Source organism: Camelus bactrianus, chromosome 5 (assembly GCF_048773025.1).
Source record: "Camelus bactrianus isolate YW-2024 breed Bactrian camel chromosome 5, ASM4877302v1, whole genome shotgun sequence".
In the NCBI taxonomy this organism is placed as follows: Eukaryota; Metazoa; Chordata; class Mammalia; order Artiodactyla; family Camelidae; genus Camelus; species Camelus bactrianus.
The window spans coordinates 59201231-59225148 of NC_133543.1; the positions used below are offsets into that span (position 1 = coordinate 59201231).

General features: G+C 34.9%; 1 protein-coding gene across 6 annotated transcripts in view; it reads right to left on the bottom strand.

The window, feature by feature from the left end:
• The window catches only part of ZNF385B (zinc finger protein 385B), a 367544-nt gene that overhangs the window by 50394 nt on the left and 293232 nt on the right, over window positions 1–23918 (bottom strand). For 5 of the 6 annotated variants that reach the window (XM_074363979.1, XM_074363980.1, XM_074363983.1 and 2 more), the window contains 2 exons: window positions 11632–11670; window positions 7883–7993 (listed from right to left, as the gene is read on the bottom strand). In XM_074363979.1, the coding sequence (XP_074220080.1) occupies window positions 7883–7993; window positions 11632–11670 (150 nt within the window). The remainder of the gene's footprint in view (window positions 1–7882; window positions 7994–11631; window positions 11671–23918) is intronic. The other variant, XM_074363981.1, reaches the window with a different exon arrangement.

Here is a 23918-nt window from a genome sequence, read left to right on the forward strand (position 1 = left end):
GTTATCAAAGGCAATGTCTGAAAATTCAGGAAGTATAGGATAATTTTTTAAACATTATGTTGGTTAGAGTTTCAAATAATATGCTCAATATGCTTAAAACAATTTTTTTTTACCTTGTAGGAAATTTTCAAGTGAAAAGTGCCTCAGAATTTAAAGCAATGAGTCCAATTTTTAACTTTTAAAAAAGCTTAATAAAGACTAAGCCTGTCCACAAAAGAAAGGCCAAATAGTGTATTTGTTGTACTTTAGTGCCAGAGAAAGAGGAAGAAGGGAGGAAAGAGAAGAGAGAGAGGAGGGGGAGGAGGACAGAGAAGCCAGAGTAGAGAACAAAAGATGAGGAACATGGTGGTTTAGTAAAAGAGAACACGTTTTGACAGGGAAAGAGAAACACTGATAATCGGTGGACAGAATTTCTGGAGTTAAAAGCAAGCACTAGGCAGCCAATAGCAAAATGCGAAATCCCCTAGAAGAATGTGATGTGACAACGAATAAAAAGCTTGATGGTTCAGAAAACGCCAGCGGGTGCCCTGGCCGCTGAGTGCCTGTTCTGCTTTCGCTGCAAGAGATCTCTTCCGACAAGGTGTCTAATGGGTTCCTGCTTCCTGGCCGCTTCGACTTCCCAGGGAAGGAACCTCAGCTGCTGCAGGGACTGGCTGTCTCGTGGCAGCTGGTAGAGACGGGAAGTTAGGTGTGGGGGCTAGAGGAGATGGAGGGTCAGCCAAGAGCACGGGGAAAGGGCATAAATGTGATGCTGAGTTGTGGCTTTCTCCCTCATCTAATGACTGCTGACATCCCTGCTGGATGACAGAGAATGCCGGGGCCTCTAGCAGAAACAGTGCTAAGGCCTTTTCAGTGGCAGATAGAGGAAGGGGGCAGTTTGTTTATGCAAGACAGAAAATTTGGACTCTATTATATAAACTGCTAAAGAAATCAGGAAGTGGGCATAAGATTAAAACTACCAAAGAAAAAAAAAGAAGGATGAGATCTAGGCGGAAAGGTCCAGAAGGGCATACTTAAATAACCTTATCCAAATGAAAACTGCTAGGATGACAAAAGACGCAAAATGCAGAGGGAAGTGGCGATGCAGATGTATCAATTACACACTAAATGCAGTCATGTGGGAATTGAGGGTGATTGTTGGATAACTGCATTTTCTGAAATTTTAGTGAGATTTATGGTTAAGAATAGGAAAGTCAGGTCACCTACAGAAATGTTCACACAAATGGCTGGTCATCCTGTCATTGTAACTTCCAAGCAAATCCTTAATTTCCTGTCCATCTGTACTTTGTCAGTCTAAAGTAAATCAATGAAATGGCATGAGGTCCTCTCCTTGTCTTGAGATGTGAGGAGACAGAACACAACAAAAAGAACAGCGGGCTAAAATGAGACAGAGACATTGGGTAACTAAAAACCGGAACAAAGACAAAAACAATACAACAGAATTAAAAATCCAGAGGAACCACAAAAGTAAAATAGAGAAAATGTGAACTACAAATGACTTGAAGTTTATAATGCTATTCAAAAAGTGATACTGTAAATTCAAAAAACTCAAATGAGTTAGATCCAAATGAATGGGGTCAGCAATTAGGGACCCTGCATCTCATGCTTAATCAATTGTGTTATTAATGCTGAGTATCAAAATTTCAGGGTCAATTACTGAATTAGAGTATATAAAACTTGATTAAAAAGATCATTATGCTCTCATTTCGATTTGCCCATGAAGCATAAAGGGTATTTATGATTAACTCTGTTCTGAGATAACAATAAAAGAAGATCATCTCTATTTTTAAACTTTTGAGAGTATTATGTTGCTCTGATTTGGGGTAAAAATCTGTTTAAGGACCAGTTTCCTTTATCCTTCTGCTACTCTTCCCTAATAAATTGAAATTAATATGAAAATTAGAAATTATTTGGGATCTGCCAACTTTCAACCTAGTCAAAAAGAGAAATGTAAGCCTCAAGAACCACTTAAAAGCCTATGTTAAAAGCTCTAGTTTCTAGTCTTTTCATCTGAAAACCTAAAGCCCAATAATTTTTAGTCTTCTTTAAAATCAACTACGAAACAGGATAGAAGACGTACTTCCCTGGCAAGGTTTAACTCTAGAAATGTATTTCCCAGCTAAAGGGAACGATTCAGACTTTGGCTTATCAATTTGTGACCATATTAGAGTTGCAGTGCACTCCTTCACTGGAGAAGAAGGGGGCATTCAGGCGCAGGACAGCTTCATTCAGTGCCCAGGTAAAACCATCTTAGGGAAAAAAAGGTGGCCAAGAAGAAACTAGGGATACAGGTGCCGCACACATTTGTGCAAACGTCTGGGACTTGGTTGGAAAGACATATGATTCCTGGACTGCAATGCCTGCAAAATGACAGTTAATGCTGTCAATTTGTAAAGGTTCATTTGGGAAATGTTTGTGATTAATGCATGCTCATTTGCATATCACTGTATTGTGTATATAAAGCTGTAGCCTTTTGCTTTCCAACAGTGGAGTTCTATGGAGATGATAAAAGCTGGACAAAGGGGGCTTCTGGACACTTAAACTAGGTCACATTGAATTTTAATGCATGAAGCCTGCCCGGGTACATTTTAGATGGGTAATGGAGAACGGCAGAATGCAGTCTGTTTACTGTGCAAATCTGCCTTCCAGATTTTTCAATAAACATATTTTCTACACTGAAGAGTGAAGCCAATTCAGTCTCGGGCTGATTTAGAAATGTTATTAAAGAAAATAAGGACGAGCATCTTCTTAATTCTTACATTAAAATGTAAATAGGATAATTATAAAATAATAAACTCTACCCCAAATAAAGAATGCTCAGTTGCAGAGCTCAGTTATGCAGATTACAGCACCATTACTAAACACTGAGAACATGTATATGTCACACTTGTGAATTTGCCATCCAGACTTTGTGGCTTTACTGCCCAGAGTCTAAGCATGACTCAGAAACTTAATTTCTTTCTCCATTATTAACAGAGCTTTTGAGTGGTGGCAAGGAGGCAGGTGGTCACATGCTTACATGTGTACATCTGTCCCTGTCAGTAAATACAAAGAAAATTACTGACATCGAATAAAGCTCAAGTCAAAGGTGAAATCTACCCCTAGAGCAATTCTGGGGTGGAGAAAGAAGACTGGCACACCTCCCCCCACCCAACCCATGACACAAATAAAAACCAAAACTCATAGTCATTCTTTCTGGGTCTTAGCTGTTCCACCTGTAAGACGGAGGTGTGTATACGCTGTCCTTCTAATGTAAATACCACAGAAATTATTTTTAATCATACATAGAGCTGAAATGGTTTTCCCAAAGATCATGTAGTCCATTTTAGGCTGTATTATAGAAGAAGAAACTGAGGCCGACAGTGGTGAAATGGTTTATCAAGGTCAAAATTGGGATTTAAATCACATTCAAGGGCTCAATTCAGTGGGTGTTCTATAGTGTGCAGCCTTTCTATGTATGCAATGATGAAAATATAGAGCAGAAGACCTAGAACATGTTCTAAAAGGATCTAATAAAATTAACCCTTGAGTGCTTTCATTTACACACATGTTAAAAGTTGCTGCTGGACTCTGGAGCCTACTATGTATGGTGCTTGGCATAAAATAGCACAGTAAGTGCTAAGAAAATGCGTAAAGTCATTATGGGAGGCGACATAATATAATGGAAGAGTTGTGGATTTAGAGGCAAGAGATCTTAATTTATGTCCTAATTCTGTCATTTATTGGCAATGAGAACTATGTAATTCCAAAACATCAGAAATAACCTAAGTGTCCACCAGTAAGGGACTAGATACTATGGAACATCTACACATAGAATACTATATTAGTTTTCTATTGCTGTTGTAGCAAATTAAAGCAACACACGTTTATTATCTTACAGTTCTGGAGGTCAGAGGTCTGACGTGGGTTTCACTGGGCTAAAACCAAGGTGTCAGCAGGACTGAACTCCCTTTTGGAGGCTCTAGGGGAAAATCAACTTCCTTGACTTTCCAACTCCTAGAAGCTTTCCACATTCCTTGGCATGTGGCCTCTTCTTTACCTTCAAACCAACAATGGCCAGTCGAGTGTTCTTAAATCACATCACTCTAACCTTCTCTTTTGCCTCCTTCTTCTACTTTTAAGGACTATTGGGGCCCAAGGAAAACCCTGGATAATCTATTTTAAGGTGAGTTGATTAGTGCCCTTAGTTCCATTTACTACCTTAATTCCCCTTTGCCACACAAGGTAACATAGTAAGAGTCCAGAGATTAGGATGTGGACATCTTTGCCTACCACAACTATAACAAAAACAATGAGGAAACTCACTATGTTCTGATAGGGAAGATTCTCCAGGATATATTGTTATGTAAAAAATGTGTGGCAAAAATGAATGTAAACAGTATGCTACCCTGTATAGGTAGTGGAAAAGAGAGGAGATCGAGTGTATATACATACTTGGTTATACTTGCATAAAGAAACCCAGGAAAGATATACAAGAAATATTGAGGTGGCGACAGATAGACAAGGAAAGACATGGAGGTGGGGAGGATGGGGAATAGGGTGGAACAAGATTTTTTAATGTATCCTTTAAAATTAATTTGCTTTTCACACCATGTAAATACATATTTTTTTAATTCAAGGGATTTGTAATTGCCCCAACGTCTCTATTATTCACTTGATGGTTCAAACATTTTGTTTTGAAGAGCCTGCCTATCATCAGCTTTAGTTTTCTCTTCTTAAAGGAACTATTCTAACAGGCAGAGCCTCGCTTGTCAGTAGCTTTGTATTAGCAGTTCTCCAACATGACATTCACAGACTTCATGAAAGTCTGCATCTTTTGCAAGTTTTTTGAAGTTTTATTTTGCCCTCTATTTGCATTGTATTATGAGATGTTTTTGACATCTGGCGTTGCTGCACTGGGAATGCTAGAAATAAATATGGAACATGTCTTCAGGTGGGCACTCATTTTGTAAGTGGCCAGTTAAGTAGCAAACATGAACATTTTCATTTTATATTCGTAAAGTTACAGAGATGTTAATTTCCCTATGTGACTGTGGAAGTCTGGATAATAAGTGGGCAAAATTGTTAAATATACTTGGAACTATTTCAGTATTTATTATTCTGTCTTTTCTTTAAAAAATTCTTTTCATTATTATACCTTAAATCTAGTAGTAATATTATAGTTTAATATATCTAGTAGGTGTGTCTATAATTAATTAGTCTTCAGTTTACAAACTTGCATGACTCCTATCACATTGATCTTTTTCTAGTCAGGTTTACTGAGGTATATTTTACATACAGTAAAATTCTCTTTAGGTATTGAGTTCTATAAGTTTTGAAAAACAAAACAGTTGTGTAACTACCACAACACGAGAGATTTAGAACATTTCTATCATCCCAAAAAGCTCCCTCACACTTCTTGGTGATCAACTCCCCAACCCCACCCTCAATCCCTGTTAACTACTAATCTGATTTGTCCCCATAGTTTTGTCTTTTGCAAAAGTTGTATGAGAGTAATCATACAATACACAGTCTTTTTGTCCAACTTATTTCATTTAGCACACTATCTTTGAGATTCATCCACTTTGCAGGATATATCAGTACATCATTTATTTTATTGCTGGGTAGCATTTCATTGTAGGAATATACCACAGTTTGTTTATCCATTCATCAGCTGATAGACATTAGGATCAATTACAGTTTTGGGCAATTATGAATAAAGTTACCATAAAAGACATATATATATGAACATACATTTTAATTTCTCTTGAATAAATGCCTAGAAGTGGGACTGCTGAGTTGTATGGGAAATGTTATCTATAACTTTATAAAATTTCTTATAACTACCAAACTGTTTTCTAAAGTACCTGCACCATTTTGCATTTCCATCAACAATGAATGAGAGTTCCAGTTGGTTCTCATCCTTGCCACTTGGTAATAGTATCAATTTGTTTAAATTTCATCATTTTAATAGGTATAGTGGTATCTGATTGTGGTTTACATTTCCTTAATAGCTAATGCTGTTGAGCATTGTTTTATATACTTACTTATCATTCATATTTCCTTTCTGGTAAAGTGCTTATTTAAACCTTTTGCCCATTCATTATTTATTATTGAGTTGTAAGTTATTTAAATATTCTCCATACAAGTCACGTGTTTTACAAATATTTTCTTCCAGTCTATAGCTTTTCTTTTCATTTTCCTAACAGTGCAATAGTGTCATTTGAGTACAAGTCTTTAATTTTGATGACGTCTAATTATAAGCATTTTTATAATGCATATTTTTGTTTCTTAAGAAATCTTTGCCTAGCTAAAGCTCACATAAACTTTCTCATGTGTTTTCTTCTAGAAGTTTTATAGTTTTAACTTTATAGTTATATATTATGTAATTGAACTAATTTTTGTATTTTGTGTGAGACAGCCATCAAGTTTCTTTTTTTTTTTTAATTTACATGTGTATGTCCAATTGCACTATTTCTTGCAAAGATTAACTTTTCTCCAATGAATCGTCTTTGCAAGTTTGTTGATGATCAACTGACCGTATAGATGCAGGTCAATTCTGTTCTGCTGATCAATGTGTCTACTATCCTTTCACCAATATTACAGTCTTGATGACTATAAGTTTTATAGTATGTGTTGAAATCAAGAAGTGTAAGTCCTCAAACTGTTCAAACCGTTCTTTCCTAAAAAATGTTTTGGCTATTACAGGGCTTTTCTTTTTATGTACACTTAAGAAATAGCTTGGTATTTTCTACAAAAAAGTCTTCTGGGATTTTAATCTGGATTATGCTGGGTCTACAGATCAATCTGGGGAGAAATGACATCTTAACAATAACGAGACTTTGAATGAATTGTTAGTACATAGTTCTCAATTTATTAGGAACATTTTAATTCTTGAATAGGGATTTGAAAAAGATTTTATCAGGTGCCAAAAAGAAAAAAAACTCATTGGATTTTTTGTTGAAATTGAATTAAACATACTTTTATAAATCATGATAAACATATCTCCTCTTTTCTAATGACTATAATTTTCATTATGTTTGCTATGTAGAATTATCAAAACATCATTTGATGGTATATGCAAACAAGGGTATTATTTTGGTATTTCCAAAAAACATGAATCTTATATACGAGAGAATCTTATACTCTGAAAAATGACTTCTATGGTGAAATAACTCAGGAAATACCACATATAATATACAGCCGCCAGATACAGATTTGCATTGGTCATTAGCTTTACTTGGTAGTTGGGCATTATAAATTCTAAGATTATTTGATTTCATGTTATTTTATTTCTATATTTAAAAATCAACTTTCAAAAAGTATTGATTTGTATCCTTTTCATGTTATCATTTTTTTTTAACAGGATGGTTATGCTAGAGAGATAAAATAATTTACAAAGCTTCTTCTCTATTTCCATGTTCTGGGAAAATGTACATTGTATAATAAATTATTCTCTCAGGTATTTAACATGATTTGGCACAGATTAAATGTGACACTTTTTATCAAGAGTAATAACAATGTCTCTCTTCAGCATTTTGCATTTTAATTTTTTTCATATTTTCATTGCATTTTAAACTTTTAAAAATATTTTCTGCTATTCAAGTCTTTTTGAAAAGTAAATAAAACTAGTAGGATTAAGGGTAAAATGGTACAGGTGAGACTGATCACATAGAGAAATCCTTGATTTTTTTGTTTGAGAAATTCTTGATTTTTATCCCTCTATGGCTCAAGGTTCTAATGCTGAATCAAAATCCCTTGAAGATCTGGCACCCTGAAATAAGTGAGCCACCAACAGGAGTGGCCACCAGAGAGTACGTCAATATGAAGAGATGCACAGATTCAGAACAATCAGACTTTGAGCTCGACAGACTACAGAGAGCAATGAAAAGGTGATACTCACATCCGAGTTAAAGCGAAGCTGACAGACATTACAAGAAATAACTTGTTTCTTCTTTGGGGGAATGGACACTCCAAATGTGTGGTTAATGACTGCTTTTTGCACAGGATCCATCTGAAGAGCAAATGATAAAATAGTCAATTTATAACCTCCAAGAACAGACAGCAGTGTGAGAAGTCAAAGTAGCTGTATTAATCCTTAAGGTTTTAACTTTTCGTTCTGAACCAAGGATAATAAAGAATCTCATTCAATAATAATATACTTGGTTCCAGGAATTAAAAACAAAACAAAAAACTGGTTTGAAAACATAACACAAAAAAACTACAGGAGAATCACAACATTACAAGAAATCTTATATCTATATAAGAAACTTTGAAAAACCTTAAAAGAATCATAGAACGCGAAAACTTAAGATCCAAAGGTTAGGGTTAAAATGAATTGTTCGTGTTTTACCCACATGAGGTGATAATACTTCAGGTGGTCTGAAATGACCTCAGTTGTGATTGTTACAGATACATCTAAGTTCCTTAGTTTTTTTTTTTTATCTATGGCAAAGTCATAAATAACAGGCTCATATTATAGCAAGGAAAATGTTGATATTTATTTTAAAATAATTTATTGTTGTTCATATGCTACAGATATTCATTCTACTGGAAATGCATGACCTATTTGTACACTCAGATGCCCCTAGCAGATTGGTTAATATGCAACCCCGTTTAAATATTTATCAAGTAAAGTTTTGACTTATAACTTGTGACTTTGCTCCCTTCGGTTTGTATGTACGACACATAATCAGAGAAATATACAGTGATAAAAATTCTCAACCATAGAAAAAGTATGGCACAAAGCCATGAAAAAAATACTTGGAAAAAAGAAAGAACACTATCTGCAGAGCCTATAAAAAGGGAGACACAGCAGTGATTCTCTTGTGCACTCCAGATAATCTCCAGCATTAACATCAGACAACTGGCAGTTCAAAAAACAATGCGGGTGATGAACAAAGCATAACTTATAAACAGATGTAACATGAACAAGGACAGATCCACTGACACCAGCGTCTAGGAAATCTCCAGAGGTTAGAGCTTAGGATTGGATTAGCTGATGCTATTTGGTAGCAAGGAGAAATAATAACCATCCCTGACGAGGAGTACAAACCAACAAAGTGCAAAATTAGCCATTAGAAGAACTTAAATACATTAGAAAGGTGGGTGGATTACATAGTTATTGAATAGTAAGGTAGTCTATTCTTCACTACAAATTTAAGAGAGATGACAGGACAATGTATTCCCACTATAAAGAAAAGCTACATGGTTTGAAATGCTTAAAAAAATTCACAGGGAGTTTTCTAGAGTGATAGAACTATTTTATACCCTGACTGTAGTGGTGGTTACACAAATTTATACATGTGCTAAAATTCATAGAACTGTGCACATTCCCCAAAAGTCAATTTTATCTATGATAATTTAAAAAGTAAAAAAGAAAAAGAATTGTTAAAAGTAACTACTAAATATAAAATATCATTACTGGAAAATCAGGGTATTTATTTTGCTTAAGGTTGTGATTGATTGCATTAAATCTTATTTAATTAGAAATTAAAAAAAAACCCTCTATGGGCAAAGAAAATCTCAAAAGATCAGAAAATAAAACCCTAGTTCACTTTCTTAGTATACTCACATGTGCATACCCTTAAGTCTCATCCATCCATTTGCAAAACATGAAACTGTACTTTCTGATTGTTACTAAAGATGGCAAATCAGTTTGGACAGGCTTAAAAATAAAACAGCCTAACTATACCGGCAGGATGGAAAAACTACACTGTTTTGCGAAGTTAACAAAATAAGAGCATTTTATTGAGATATTTCCTGTTCTCAGGCTCTAAAAAATACATCTGGTGACGTGTGACCTACATGGGATAAAACTATATGATTATTTTCTAAACACATTTTCTGCAAGCCACTTTCATTATTTTTGACATATCCATATACTATTGTGCTATTATTATTCACTTAATATTTTTCTCTAAATGAAATTAAAATCGACTTTTTAAGAACAAAAATAATAAAAGTATTTTTAAAAATAATATTCATGAAATCATAGTTTTAATGTATATCTTTTCCTATTACTCATTTCAAAAAATATATTAAAATTTAACATTAAGAATTAAAGCTTTCATCATCTAAAATAAATACATATATCCTAGCTGTTCCTGTACTGCAATATAGAAATACAGATGAAAGATACATCTAAAAAAATCTAATTCCAAATTTTTAGTAAATCAAGATATCTGTCATGAGCTCCAACACAACTCTTGGATATAATCATTTCCTTTAAGTTTTTGAAATTGTTAGCTTCCTACATAATTTTTCAAATAACTTTTGACACAAATTTATTCTACCGAAATCTCATATTTGAACCCCATCAGCCTGGAAATAACATTTATATTCCCAAGGCTGAGCTACTCTCTTCCTGAAAGGTGAGTTCTGGCCAACAACCCCCCAACCCCATAAAAAGGCAGGTGAGTTCCCGGCCATCTGCTCCATGAAAAGCAAACTTAGGAGGTTCCTTAAAAAAACTCTTAACCAGAATCGGCTTCTCTATTTTATAAACATAAGCCTACTTGTCCTCATAGAACATAGTCCTTTTATCACATTTCTTGTCACCTGCATTAATTTTGCTGCCTTTCCAGCCTTTGAATGATTTACTACTAATCATATGAAAATTTTATCCTCCATGTTTCTCACTTGGAATAGATTTTTCTCTACTTTCCACTTGATTCTTTATTTTCTTATAGGTATTTGAAGAAAAGACTCACTTTTCTTTTTTCTGTCTAAATCTCTTTTGTCTTCTTTTGTTTATCATAGAATTCTATAATTATATTTTTTATTCAAACGTCACTTGGTAGAACATGATTTAGTTGAAGGAAGACTTTAAATGGAATAAGAAAGAATGTTCTGCTTGCCAATTCATCTCATATCTTGAAACAGACACTGTCTAGCTGATGTTTTGAGTATTTGCCATCTGATGCAGTAACTACAAATACCTATGTCATTTTAGTGGGATCCAGACTTAGCAATAACATAGAAAAGGTTTTCAGATCTTTCTCTTTTTTTTTTAAGTACAAAGTGGCAAAATCATGAATTTTTTTTCTGGTAGCATTTCGACAATACTCTAAAAATTAAATAAAAATAATAACTGCGATGTTAATTTATATTAACTTAAATTTTTTTCATCTACCAATGCCAAGTCAGTTCTGTCTAATTGTAATGAGACGTGCATAACTAAATCAATGGCAAGTCATATTCAATCACCAATTTTCAGGATGAATAAAAACATTCTCATAAATCCTCAAATGTGATAAGTGCAAATGATTCAGTTTAGTATAGTGAAAACTATATATGTATATCAATGATTTTATACATAGAATACTCAGGAAAATAAATAGAGGTACTATAATTATACAACTCTTATTTTTAAAGATTCCAGTTGGATTTCATAGACATTTGATTGTTAAAAATGAATAAGTGTTTTCAAACATCTTTATTAAAATGTTTGTATCACTTTTAAATAAACAAATAGCTTATTAATTACTTGTATTAAATTAGCTTATGTGGGTTCACATTGCACAGGAAAGCTGTCTGTGGATTGACAAGACTGTGATTCACTGGTAAATAATACTAAAGAAAAGCTTTTTTTTAAAAAAAAAAAAAAAAAAAAAAAACTACCATATAGCTCTAGCTACCAATAGTCCTTACCTGGCAGAATTTATTGGTCCCAAATAAGCCTCTTCTTTTCTAAAAAAGTAAAAGTTAGAAGTAGTCATCTGGAATTTTGAGGCTTGCAAGCACATTTACATGAAATTTTAAAAAATCCATTTCTTTGCTCATCTCTGATTAAAAACCCCTGAATGCTTACTAACTAGGAAGCACCAAGAGTTAACACTCACCACTTTTTCTAATGAAAGTCATGTAGAAATGAAAAGCAAAATCTATTAGTGCAATTAACTGGTAGGTAATAAAAATGAAAGATGGAGTTGTGGCTGTTACCAGGACTTGAGGAGATAATTGGAGGCTGTAGACAAATTAACTATTATATTACAGTGCTTATAAAAGGAATTAATAAAGCTGGCCTTATCACACCATCTACTAATTTTTCAGTATCAAAATAAGAACAAACAGGTATCTTTGGTGTATTCACTAAGTTTATGGAACTACAGATCTATGTGAACTTTTAAAAAAGATCATTACTTTCACTGAATATACCAAAAAGTAATCTACGTCTGCACAGTGTAAGCAATCATATAAAGACACACGTAGTTGCAAATAAAACCTAGCCACAGGGAAAAGACACACACTGTAGCACCTCACTAAAGGCAGGATGAAGGTTATGGGAGGGCAGAGAATTTAAGGTGGGGGCTATGTGATCAAATGACTTAGTACTAGATGACGCTTACACTGGAGATAATTTTCCTAGATGGAACTTTAGGCAAAGAAAATAAAATTACAAACATTCCAACTATCTCAATAACTTTCAAGAGGATGAAGTTTGAATTGTATTCTTGTAAGAGTCTTACAATGACTTCACTAGCTATCAAGTGGGACTGGGTATAGGAGAAAACAAGCCTCACTCAATTAAAAAGCAAAAAATACTGCTCAAGAATTATACAGGGCTTTCTTCTATGTGGTTAAACGGCTGAGTACCCATCCTATCCTTTAAAATAGGGACATTTCATCTTAAACTTAGTGATTACTCTAACCAACGTTCTAAAGAGCATTTGGTAACCACTTACACAAAATAGTAGGCGATACTAGCTTTTCTCCCAAACAGAAGTAGAAACCAGGTTTTTGACTTTAAAAATTTAAATATTAGTCATCCAACAAACATTTCTGGAGGCCTCATACATTTCAGATGTTGTCTCAGATTAGATGAGGTCAGATGAGTGAAACACAAGAAAGAACATTATTGTAAAGTTAAAAAGTGAGAGAGAAGTGACCATTAAGCAAAATAATGAGGCATGAGAAGGCACATAAAGGTCTGTTCCCTTGGCCCTACCTGTACTTTGTTTATATATATATATATATGTATATATTTATTGAAGTATAGTTAGTTTACAGTGTTGTGTCAGTTTCTGGTGTACCCATCTGTACTTTGGACTTTTCCCCCCTTTTCTGATTTTCTCCCACTTCAAGCATCCAGGATCCTCCCTTTAACACTGATAATGTCAATGTGTTATCCTCCCAGGGTATTTGCCTTTTAATTCCTTTTTCTGGCTGTGTAAAAATAATACATGTCTTAATAAGCGCAGCCTAGATTTATGGGGCTCTTACCACGTGCCAGGAACTACGCTAAGGGGTTATCTAGTGTTGGCTCCACCATCTCATGAGACAGATCTCATTATTATCCTCCTTTTAACAAATGAGGATCAGAGGCTTTGAGAGGTTTAATAACTTGTCACCCTCACATTCATGGGTCTGAAGCCAGGATTCAAGTTCAGGCAGGAGTCTCTCCTCACATTGTCCCCTGCTAACGGACCACCGAGCAGGAATGATGAGTGTTGTGCGCGGCGCAGCTGTAGGGTGTGATATTTGGGAAAAAAGGATGAGTGTTCCTAGAATTTCTGAAGCCTAGAGGGCAGCTGCCCAGTCAAGCTACAAGCACAGTCTGCTTGGTGCTTAAGTAAAAGTTTCCTGGAGAAGTGAGTCTCAGTTTTTCACTATCTGACCGATTTATGCCCTTCTTAGGATAAGCCCATTTCTTCTTGGGCTACTTCAGGAAAATCATAAATAAAAATTGATGCTGTCCTGTTCTCTTTCCCTGTTGTAGCGGTTGGGCTTACAAACAGAAAAAAAAGAGAAAGTTCCAGGAATATTTAGAGATTACACATAGCAGGTGATGGTCATCATTTGCACCTGTCCTTGATTTACTGCAAAACAGACCTCAGCCACTAAATCCTTGTGACGTAGGGCTTTCTGGTAGTTTGGCAAAGCAAACATTTTTTAACTGCAACATTGTCAAATTACAGTAGCACAAAAAATGAATTTTGTTCATGCCTTCCTTCTTCAATATCTGATTTATGGAAAAGAATGAGACAATGGGGTCTCATTAGAACTTCAAATATTCATGAAGTGACACTTTTAAAAGTGACAGCTACGTCACTGATGAGCAATAGTTCTCTGAAGTTACTTCAAAAAAGGTTTTGCCTTTTATATTTAAATACTCTGGCCACATGCCTTTATAATACTGTTTTACTTGTTTCAAAGCCTTGAAAACTTAAACAGAAACAAAGCAAGACACTGCTATCACAAAACAAATTCCTTTTCTCAAAGATAGGAAATACAAACAATTGCATACTGTTGGCAATGGTAGTTCAACCACACAACTCTGTACTGTTTTGGATTTAAAGTCAGAAGTCTCTATAAAAACAAACCACATGGACTGTTACAGTAGAATTGCACGCTACTGTGAGACCTGCATTTTTTGCATCTGGACTGTATAAAAGCTGAGACTTGCCATATTGCCATTGCTTCTCCTCCCCCAAGCATCCTGACGGGGGCCACCTGAATGCCATCATTGTCACTGAAAGGAAGACAAATAGCACGCCACGCTCTCCACAGACTGTTGGTTCAACCAAGTGCCATATTTAGCTCTTTGCTAAAACCACACATTGGCTGTGACTTGCAAACAAAATCAGCTGTGCCCTTGAACCACAGGGATACCTTTACTCCACCAGAAAGTTAACCAGTGATTCAGAATTGGTATAAAGGCTAAAATAACACCCGCTTCAGAAAATACTAGGTCACATTATATCTAAGTCTCAGATCCAATAAAGCTATTATATTATTACTACTTCTATTTTATCAAAATGCTTTATGTATTTTGAGGCTGGTTGATAATTAGTAATATCTGATTTCATCAAATAAGACTTATATATTCTACTGACTACCAGAATAAGGAAAAAACACCTTGTGATCTATTTTGAAGATCTGTTTGGAAAGGAAACTAAACTGCATTTTCCAGTAGGTTTTTGTTGTTGTTGTTGTTGAGAAATTCCACCTTGATTTTATTTTTAGAACAATAAAAAAGAAACATATACAGAATACTGAGATGTGTGTTTCTACCATAAAATAATGCCCTCTTTCTAGAGTACTCTGAAAATAAAAAAGGCAACCTTTTTAGAGATTAATTGTTTCATATCAGCTAAGACAGTTCTGTCCTTGGGAAATTTTGTTCCTTTCCAACACATCACACTTTCATAAATATATAATTTTCAATTTACACAAACACTGTATTTTCTTGAAACTTGATTCATTTAACAATAATTTATTAAGCGGCTATTAAGCACTGTTTTAGGAGCTGGACATATACAGTGGAGAACAAACTTTCAACAATATAACATTCTAGTTGGGGAGACCTATACAGGCATCCCCCTTTTTTTGAAAGTTTGATTTATGCTACTCAGTTTTGCAAAAAGACCTACATTTGTACCTGTTTTCACTAACTGAAAGAAATCCAAAGAGGAGTTTTGCTTTTATGCCAAAAGGTGAAAAGCAAAAATAGCTTTTAGCATTTCTTTTGTAGGGAACCTCTATGGAGGCAGCCTGCATCCCAAGCACCGGCAGTGATACTACCAACCCCCTTCCCCGGGGACGACACTCAGCATCTCTGTATCAAGCGGTACCATAGTTTTGAAGTGTGTCCATGAGTATCTATGCTGTATCTGAATTTGTGTATCTGTTAGCAAGGTGTGTCCTAAGGCAGTTGCTTCTTCATTTTACAACATTTTAACTTAGGAAAGATTTCATGGGAATGGTCTACTTTTGGATAGTGGAAGAAACTTGCATATCTAAAGTTATAGATAAGGTATTTTCAGAGTGTTTTAAGTACCATAAAACAACAACAACAACAACAACAACAACAACAACAACAACAACAGAATGGGAGAGAAACACTATTTTATAATGGATAATTCCTAAAAACATCTTCATTGTTTTGAGACAACTGTGATTGAGATACTTTCACATGTAAAAACCATCCCATGATTTAGGGAAGCTGATACAGAATTCAGAATCATACAACTGGTAAAAACTGTAAAGGGCAAGCTCTTCAGTTTTCAAAGCCATCTGTGAGATCTCCACAGAGGATTTTCTTCAACTACCAAGTCTCAAGACAACACTTGGATCTCAGAGCACTATCATCATGTCTTCAGTGTGGTTGGCGCCGCTGCTTTTTAGTGAGTAACAAAATGACCATGAGTTACTTCTCTTTGTTTTTTAAATAAGTACTTATTTTGTCTAAGCTCTAGTAATTTTTTCACTAAGATATTACAAGAAAATTATTTTTTATTTTTAACACTTTTGGAACTTTAAAAAGTCACCAAATGGTACAAGCAAAAAAACTAAAAGGAAATGAATGGGTGGTTTCACCATCTCTCTCTTTTGTCAGAAAACAGCTTAACACTTTGACAGATAATTTTTAAATTGTTCTAAGTAGAAGGAATACATTTTAAATTCTTTTTCAGACAGTAGTTATTTTGTTAATAGGAGATCCCATAAGATTAGACCCGTGTACTTTACTGAAGCTGAATGTCTAACTCTGACAGTAGCTCCTTGTACGTAATCATATGGTCAGTGCAAATGTAAAATGTTCCGTTTTCCTGGCTGGCCCCACATGCCTGGTGACTTTCCATGCTGCCAGGGATCAAGAGTGATGCAGCAAAGCTGGAGTTATGACGCTGAGTAACTTAAGAAACCACATCAAAGAGCATTTCAAAAAGTTCAGTTCAACAAATAAGACTTTCAACTCACATTGGCAATGGGTCTGACAACTGAAGGTTCACTCACACCTCACTGCGTGGATATACACACCCAGCAATGTGTTGGGTGTTGATGTTCCTATTCAAACGTTAGATGAGTAAACCTAAGAATTGAAATTCAATTGCACATGTACCCATATTCAAGTTAAAAAATGCATTTTGGAAGGTCTAATTGGTTAAGATGATGCATTAAGGGAGCCCAGACCATCTTCAACTTCAACTGCAGCTGCTCCTCTCAGTGTAGGGAAAAGGTATTAAGGTCATTATGTCTCTTAAGGAATCCCACTGGTTTTCTTTGTTCGTTTCCATTCTAGAACAAGCAAATGCTTAGATATGATTGGAAGCCATTAGGAAAGAAAAGTGTTTTTCCATCAGGACACAAAGAAAGTTCTTGAAAGCATTTTTATTTTATCTTCAAGATTTGTTATTCCTATAACTAGAATAATTTTTGGCCAATACACGCATACACATTTGAAAGATCTGTAACAACTGTCAAAGACAACGTAGCAAAAAGTTCCTATGAAATTGTTAATGCCCTTTTGAGAGAATCTGAGAGAGGTTACAAAATTTTAAGAAAAATGAAAAACTACCTGGAATCTTTTAGAGAATTAATAACAATTTAGCTCTACTCTGATTTTTAATGGCATAGAGGAAGAAATAAAAATGATGACAAATATTATTAATATTATTTTCCTGTGGAAAATTTACTACCTTTGAAGTATTTATACTTCATATTTCTCAATGAGGTATATTCATATTTCAAAAGAACAAAGGCCCCAGGTGTACATAGTTGACAAGGAACTATGTCATCCAAAGAAAAACACCAACAAAGGTAGTTAGAGTACACTATTAAGAGTATTGGGAACAAGGGCTGGATTCACCAAGAGAATCTGAAATAAATGAGTCAGGTGTTACCTATGTTATTTGGTAGTTTGTCTCTTTAGGGTGAAATAAAACAAGAAATAAACCTGAAAAATATGGGATATGGTATGAAAAGTAGTTTTTCAGAGATATGGACTGAGAAATAGTTTTTCAATAGATGTGCAAAATACTAAATAAGATAGAGATTCATTTGAAGAGAGGTTATGAGAAGTGATTATTCTACAGTACATTGAACAAAGACACCCATTCTGAAGTTTAGAAGGACAGACTAATATCTGGGAGAGAAGACAGTCACCTACTTCTTGACCTTTCCTGTTGCTCTTTTTAAAATATTGACTTGAAAACAACCTCTCAAACATGTCTCCAGGATTACATTCCCATAACATAAAATTCGAAAATAGTCTGAGAAATCTTTTTAAAAAAAATTTTTTTTTATTCTTTAGGAGGGAAAAAAAGGCATACAAATAACCAAAGACTGCTTGCTGATGCCTATGAATATAGTTTTAAAAAATTATTGATGCTAAGTCTCCTATTCTAAGTAAGTAGTGATATGTTTGTTTATTTTCTGGTAAATGGGCTAAAAATGTTACAAGGGCTTTCTAAGAGACTAGGGAAATAATGAGCTTTCTTGATTTAAAAATCAATACATCTCCTGAACAGCCAACTGCATTAACTGACATACTTTCAAAATCATTCTGTCAAAGCTAAGTTTGAAAGGCTGTTCAGTAACTAATCAGTCATATCCTGATGCTGAGGCAAAACAGGTCCGTGACACAAATTAAAAAGGCTTAAGATGAAATGAAAACCCCACCAGGCAGGAAGAATTGCAAAATTAGAAACCTGGATCTGTTCGGATGTATTCTTAATTCTGCAAAGCAAAGTGGAAAGGAAGTGTTTTTCCTCTACCAGAGGACAGCACATTCCTTACTCTTGTCCGTAGAAGCAACTTGACAATTGAGGACTGACAAGGCTCAGGGCAAGGCAGCAAATCTGTAACACTCCGACCCTGAACATTTCAGGCTCTTACTCCCCAGGCCACGCTCTCATGACACAGTGGTAAAATGTCAGAGATTATCTACATTTTCAAACTGGTTTTTAATTGATTTTAGTTTGAGCTTCAAAACCTTCCCTCCTATCCTACCCCCAGACAGAATCCTAACTGGAAATTCAATATAATAAAACAATGAAAACAGTTCTGGTTAAAGCATATATAGGTCAGGCCCCAGGCTCACCAGCCTGATTTCAGTCCAATTTCTTTACCTGAAAATGAGAAAAGATTTGAAGAATTTTAGTAACTTGCTCGAGTCTCTTTAGCTAAGACCAGAGCCCAGATCTGCTATGGGTTGCCAGATTTGCAAATAAAAACCTTTTAAAAAAATAGAGATATGTGCCAAATATTGCATAGGATATTCTTTTTTATGATGGTTTTATTTTGAAATCATTATAGATTCACAGTAAGTTTATAAAGAAGTATAAAGAAGTCCTGTGTACTCTTCACCCAGTTCCCCCTAATGGTAATGTCTCAATAACTGTAACAAACCCAGGAAACTGCATTGGTACAATCCACAATTCTTACTCAGATTTTGCCAGTTTTTGCACTTGTGTGTGTCTAAAGTTCGCATAAGATATTCTTATACTAAAAATGATTTGTTATTTATGTGAAATTCAACTTTCACTGGACCTCTTGCATTTTGTCTGTTCCACTCTCCTCCTGCCCCATTTGCATCCAAGGACATCATGGCTATACCAGTGTTGATTCTACTGGTCCTCCTTGTGGGCTTACGTGTCACACTTAACATTTTATGACTTTAATTAGAAAAGTGGTTTTGTGGACAGGTGATCTCAAAAATAGTTTATGTTATATATTCATCTTGCTATAGCCTTTTTGTATAGATATATACGTGTATACATATTAACTCTCCTCAGCAAAAAAAATTTTCAGTTCAACCCTGCATTTATATTATACAAAATACTTGTAAAGTAAAATAAAGAGCTTTAATAAAATGCCATCCTCTGCTCTCTGGGGTGATAATTGCTTTATTGAGTAAGGCTTTGTTGATGGTCCAACTTGACATTTAACGTTTATTCATTTGATTTATAATTATTTTTATGTGATTGCAAGGAGGCTATAGTTCAAACCCCAAGTAGTTTAAACTGAATTGCCTTTCTTTCTTCCGAATTTGTAAGGCAATGTAGTCACTTCTAGGTAAAACCATTTTATCCACCAAATTTATTTCAAATATACACAAAGCTCTTTCTATACCTGTATGTTCTGAGTAGAGCAACATATGGAATAGAAAAGTGAATACAGCAGATGAAATCATCAAGGTAAAAACGTGTCCAGTTTGCTTACATTTTGGCTGTGGTTCTGGTATCAAGATTTCCTAACCAAGTGATAGAGAAAAACCTACACGAATCACACAGCAAGTTGTCACAAAACAAAAACCCCCTCAGTAACATTCATGACAAGTTTTCATGTCATGAAGCAAAACTCTTTCGTATTTATAATCTATCTACTCCCTATGAAGATTTTTCAGAAACATTTCTGAATTATTCTGTTTTCCATTCTGAAATTCAGTCTCTCAGGATGCCAGCCTCAAAATGTTCACGACCCATCTGAAAATTTTTGTTCACTCTTCTGTCTACCCCAACCTCTAAAACGTCTACCACAATGGGACACATACCTATATCTAACAGCGTGAGAAGCTATGTCACTTTATTTAAAAACATTGGTATAATTAGTCAGGAATCACCAAATTTGTGTCTCACAACAGAACAGCATCACAACAATTGTTGGCAGTTATCGAACCAGTGCAGTCCGACTGGCCTCCTGAAGCTGGGGTTAAAAGCTGGCCTCTGGAAATCAATCATGCTCTCGGCAGAGAAGAATATTTCAGGAATATGAAAGCTGAAATGTAGACTATCATCTTTTGTGACTGCCCTTGAGGCTGAAGCAAATGCAAAAAGGAAAGTCTATGAATTGCTGATAATTTCCTGTGATGAGCGATTCCCAGGAAATTCTGATATTACTCTTGCTCTGTAACACAAATGATAGTTCCCCAGAAGTGCAGCTTCAAAGAACTCCACATCTGGGTGTCACAATGCTTCTTCAGAAGCTACTCACCCATTAAAGGGGCCAGGCCTGTGGGGCAGCAGCTCTGTCTCTGAAGACAATGCAGGGCATGATTGCACAAGGAGTGATGAGCTCTGTGCTATAGGCTCTTTCCAGAAAGTTCTTTTATGAAGGGACTAATTTAAAATGTATCTGTTTTAAACCTTTTTTCCCTCACATAAGTCTAAAGATTGATACATTTCTCTGCTGTTCCTAATAGCTACGGAGCTATGAGTATCTTGGCTTGTGTAATTTTTAAAGTTTTATTTAGTATTTAGGTATTTTTATTCTGAGAAAAAATTGTTTTCATACATATGTACATATCCTTAAGGTCCATATAATATTTTGGGATACAGTATAAAACTACTAGTCTTTTTTTTTTTTTAACTGAAGTATAGTTGATTTACAATGTTGTGTTAGTTTTGGGTATACAGCAAAGTGATTCAATTGTACATATACATATATATATGTACAATATATATATATATATTCTTTTTCAGATTCTTTTCCATTATAGGTTATTAGAAGATATTGAATATCATTCCCTGTGCTATACAGTTAAAACTACTCATCTTTTTTGAGTAAGCATCAAATTTATAGTTAGATTCCACTGCTCAGAGCACAGGCTAAGTAGGTTTTTCCTCAGGTGATTGGCAATTTAAATTCAGAAAAAAAAAAAAGAAGGAAGCAGGGTAAAGAGATCTGTCACAGTCAAAAGTTCAAAGAATTTTTAGAATAGATTTCCCTTATCAATACATGAAGGATAATTCAAACTACTTAGAGTTTAAGATATTTTTTTAAATTGCCATTTTAACTAATGTCAGTTTGATTAAGAAATAACATGAGAATGAAAGTTCTATGTTTGGAAGTCATCAGTATTTTAAAAGTATAACAGAACAACTTTATGTCTTAGAAGACAATGACAATGTGTCATAGGTACACAGCTTTGGGGTTCAAAATATCTTTACACATGGCCTTTAAAGTCTAAATTATTATTGAAGTCTAAAGTCTATTATTGAAGGTAAAGTCTGTGTGTGGGGGGAGGAATCCAACCAAACCGGTTGTGGTTATTCCCAACCTCCACTCAAAATACACTCTCCCTAGCCCTGCTTAAAATTCAGTTATTATAGCCCCACTTCACTGCTCTCAGGCAGCCAGGTGGTTCTGATCTTCAGGTATGCCCTTCTATTATCTCATTCGACTGACAAAAATTGAGCGTATGCTTAGTGCCAGGTATGACTTTAAACTGACTGTAAATTTCTTAAACTCAAGAACCAAGTCTTAGTCATTTGTATATCCTTAGTACCTACCCTAATCAGGATTGCTCTAAAGCACAAAGCCAGCCCCAGTAATAACTCTAACTTGGTTTATTTAAGGTATTTGGTTAGGAAGATGAGCTCAAAGGGATAGAAACAGTAATACAAATATTAATCTTATTTACCAGAATAGAGCTGTGCTGCTTAAGGATCCTTTCATAAACATGATCTCATTCAATATTCAGGGGTATTTTAAATTATTAAAAATAGGATGGTGATATGTCACATTGTTATAATTTTTTCATAGGCTTTCACTAAATTCCAGAAATTTCCTAAATATTCAGTCATATCCTCAATTCTCCATAAACATAATGAACTCAAATTTTCAGGATATAATGATATAGACTAGGAAGGCATTATCACCCCTCGTTTTATAGTGAGGAAAAGTGGAGCCAAGTGACTTTCTTATGATGGAAGAAACGAGTCCAGAGGTGGTCTTCTGACTCCCAGTTAAGTGTTCTTTCCCAACATAAAGTAGATCACTCTTCCCTCTTTTCCCCTCCACTCTGGCTCCTGCTTCCCCGACTGGCATAAAGCAGGGTCTAGGCCAGAGAGGACTGTTAGAGGCTTACTTTGGAACAAGTTAAGCAGCATTATTTCTCAGATCAGAGAAAACGCTTCAAGTGGCTTTTAGGAGGAAGTGGGATATAAGTGATGAATGAATGACTGACGGAAGTAAATGAATGCCAACACCTCCTTTAGAAGGTAAGTACTTCAAAAGTTGAAACTAAAGTATATACCATGTGATAGTGGCTATAAGTAATCATTTTAGCATCTAATACCTTCAGCTCATTTTGGGAAATGGAGATTTGATTATCATGACAATGAACCATTTTACATACTATGGAACTCAGGTCTACATAAAAAAACAAAGACATTACACCCAGACCCATGTTTTTAATTGCTGCAGACTTCCTGTACATCTCTAATTATTTGTAAATCATAAGCCCGTGGAAGGGATCAGATATATTTTCTACTACACCACTTAGGTCTTCATGTAGCTCTGGAAACTCTTCACAATATGAGGAAACAAGTGTGGGACTGACAAGACAAATCTATCTTCTAAATAGAATATACTGCAAAGCAGAGTTTTTCCATCTGACTTTAGGAGCCACAGGATTTATTGGGTACTTAAAAATATGCCCCACATGAATAACCTGTGAAAAATATATATATTTAAATTCAGGATACGGCAGGGTGAAGACCAGCTCTTTCTTGTCTAACATTTAGTTTTGTTTTGTTTTTCCCTTTTCAGTGGCAGAGCTGTTTACTGAAACAGATGAGAAGACTGATTATTTTCTTCAACCTTCTGATCTGCAAACAGGGTACAATAATGACACATGTAGCCTATTTTATATATGACCGTGTTAAATAATTCATTGTACAATGTCTTTAAAATAGGCCAATACCCTCTGATATTAGAATTTCATGAAAATAAGGTGTTATTCATACAATTTGTATTTTTTCATCTTATTTCAAGCATCAGAACACAAAAAGGAAGGTAAGAAAACCTAAATTGACAGCTAAATCTGTGAAAACAGTCTTTTTCCAAGATTCCTACTGAGCCCCACAAAGCTGTTAAAACTTCACAGACTGCTAAATAGCGCTCCAGTTCATCTTTAACACCCTCAATGGCAACTATACAAATAAAGGGACTGGAATATTCCAAAACATGTTTTTCCCTCCCCAAAAGAGATTTGAGACCTAATTCTGAATACAAGAATCTAGAGGGAGGGAAAAAAAAAGGTTTGTGCTATTGGTTGGGTTCCCAAGCTTTTGATAAAGGTTTCTCAGGGAGCACTACCATCAATTAATGTTTATAAAGCAATCAATTAAGAGATACCTTTTCTGGGCTGGAGGAAATGTTTTGTACAATAATATTTTGCTACTTTCTCATATTTATTAAGCTCTCCTACTTTA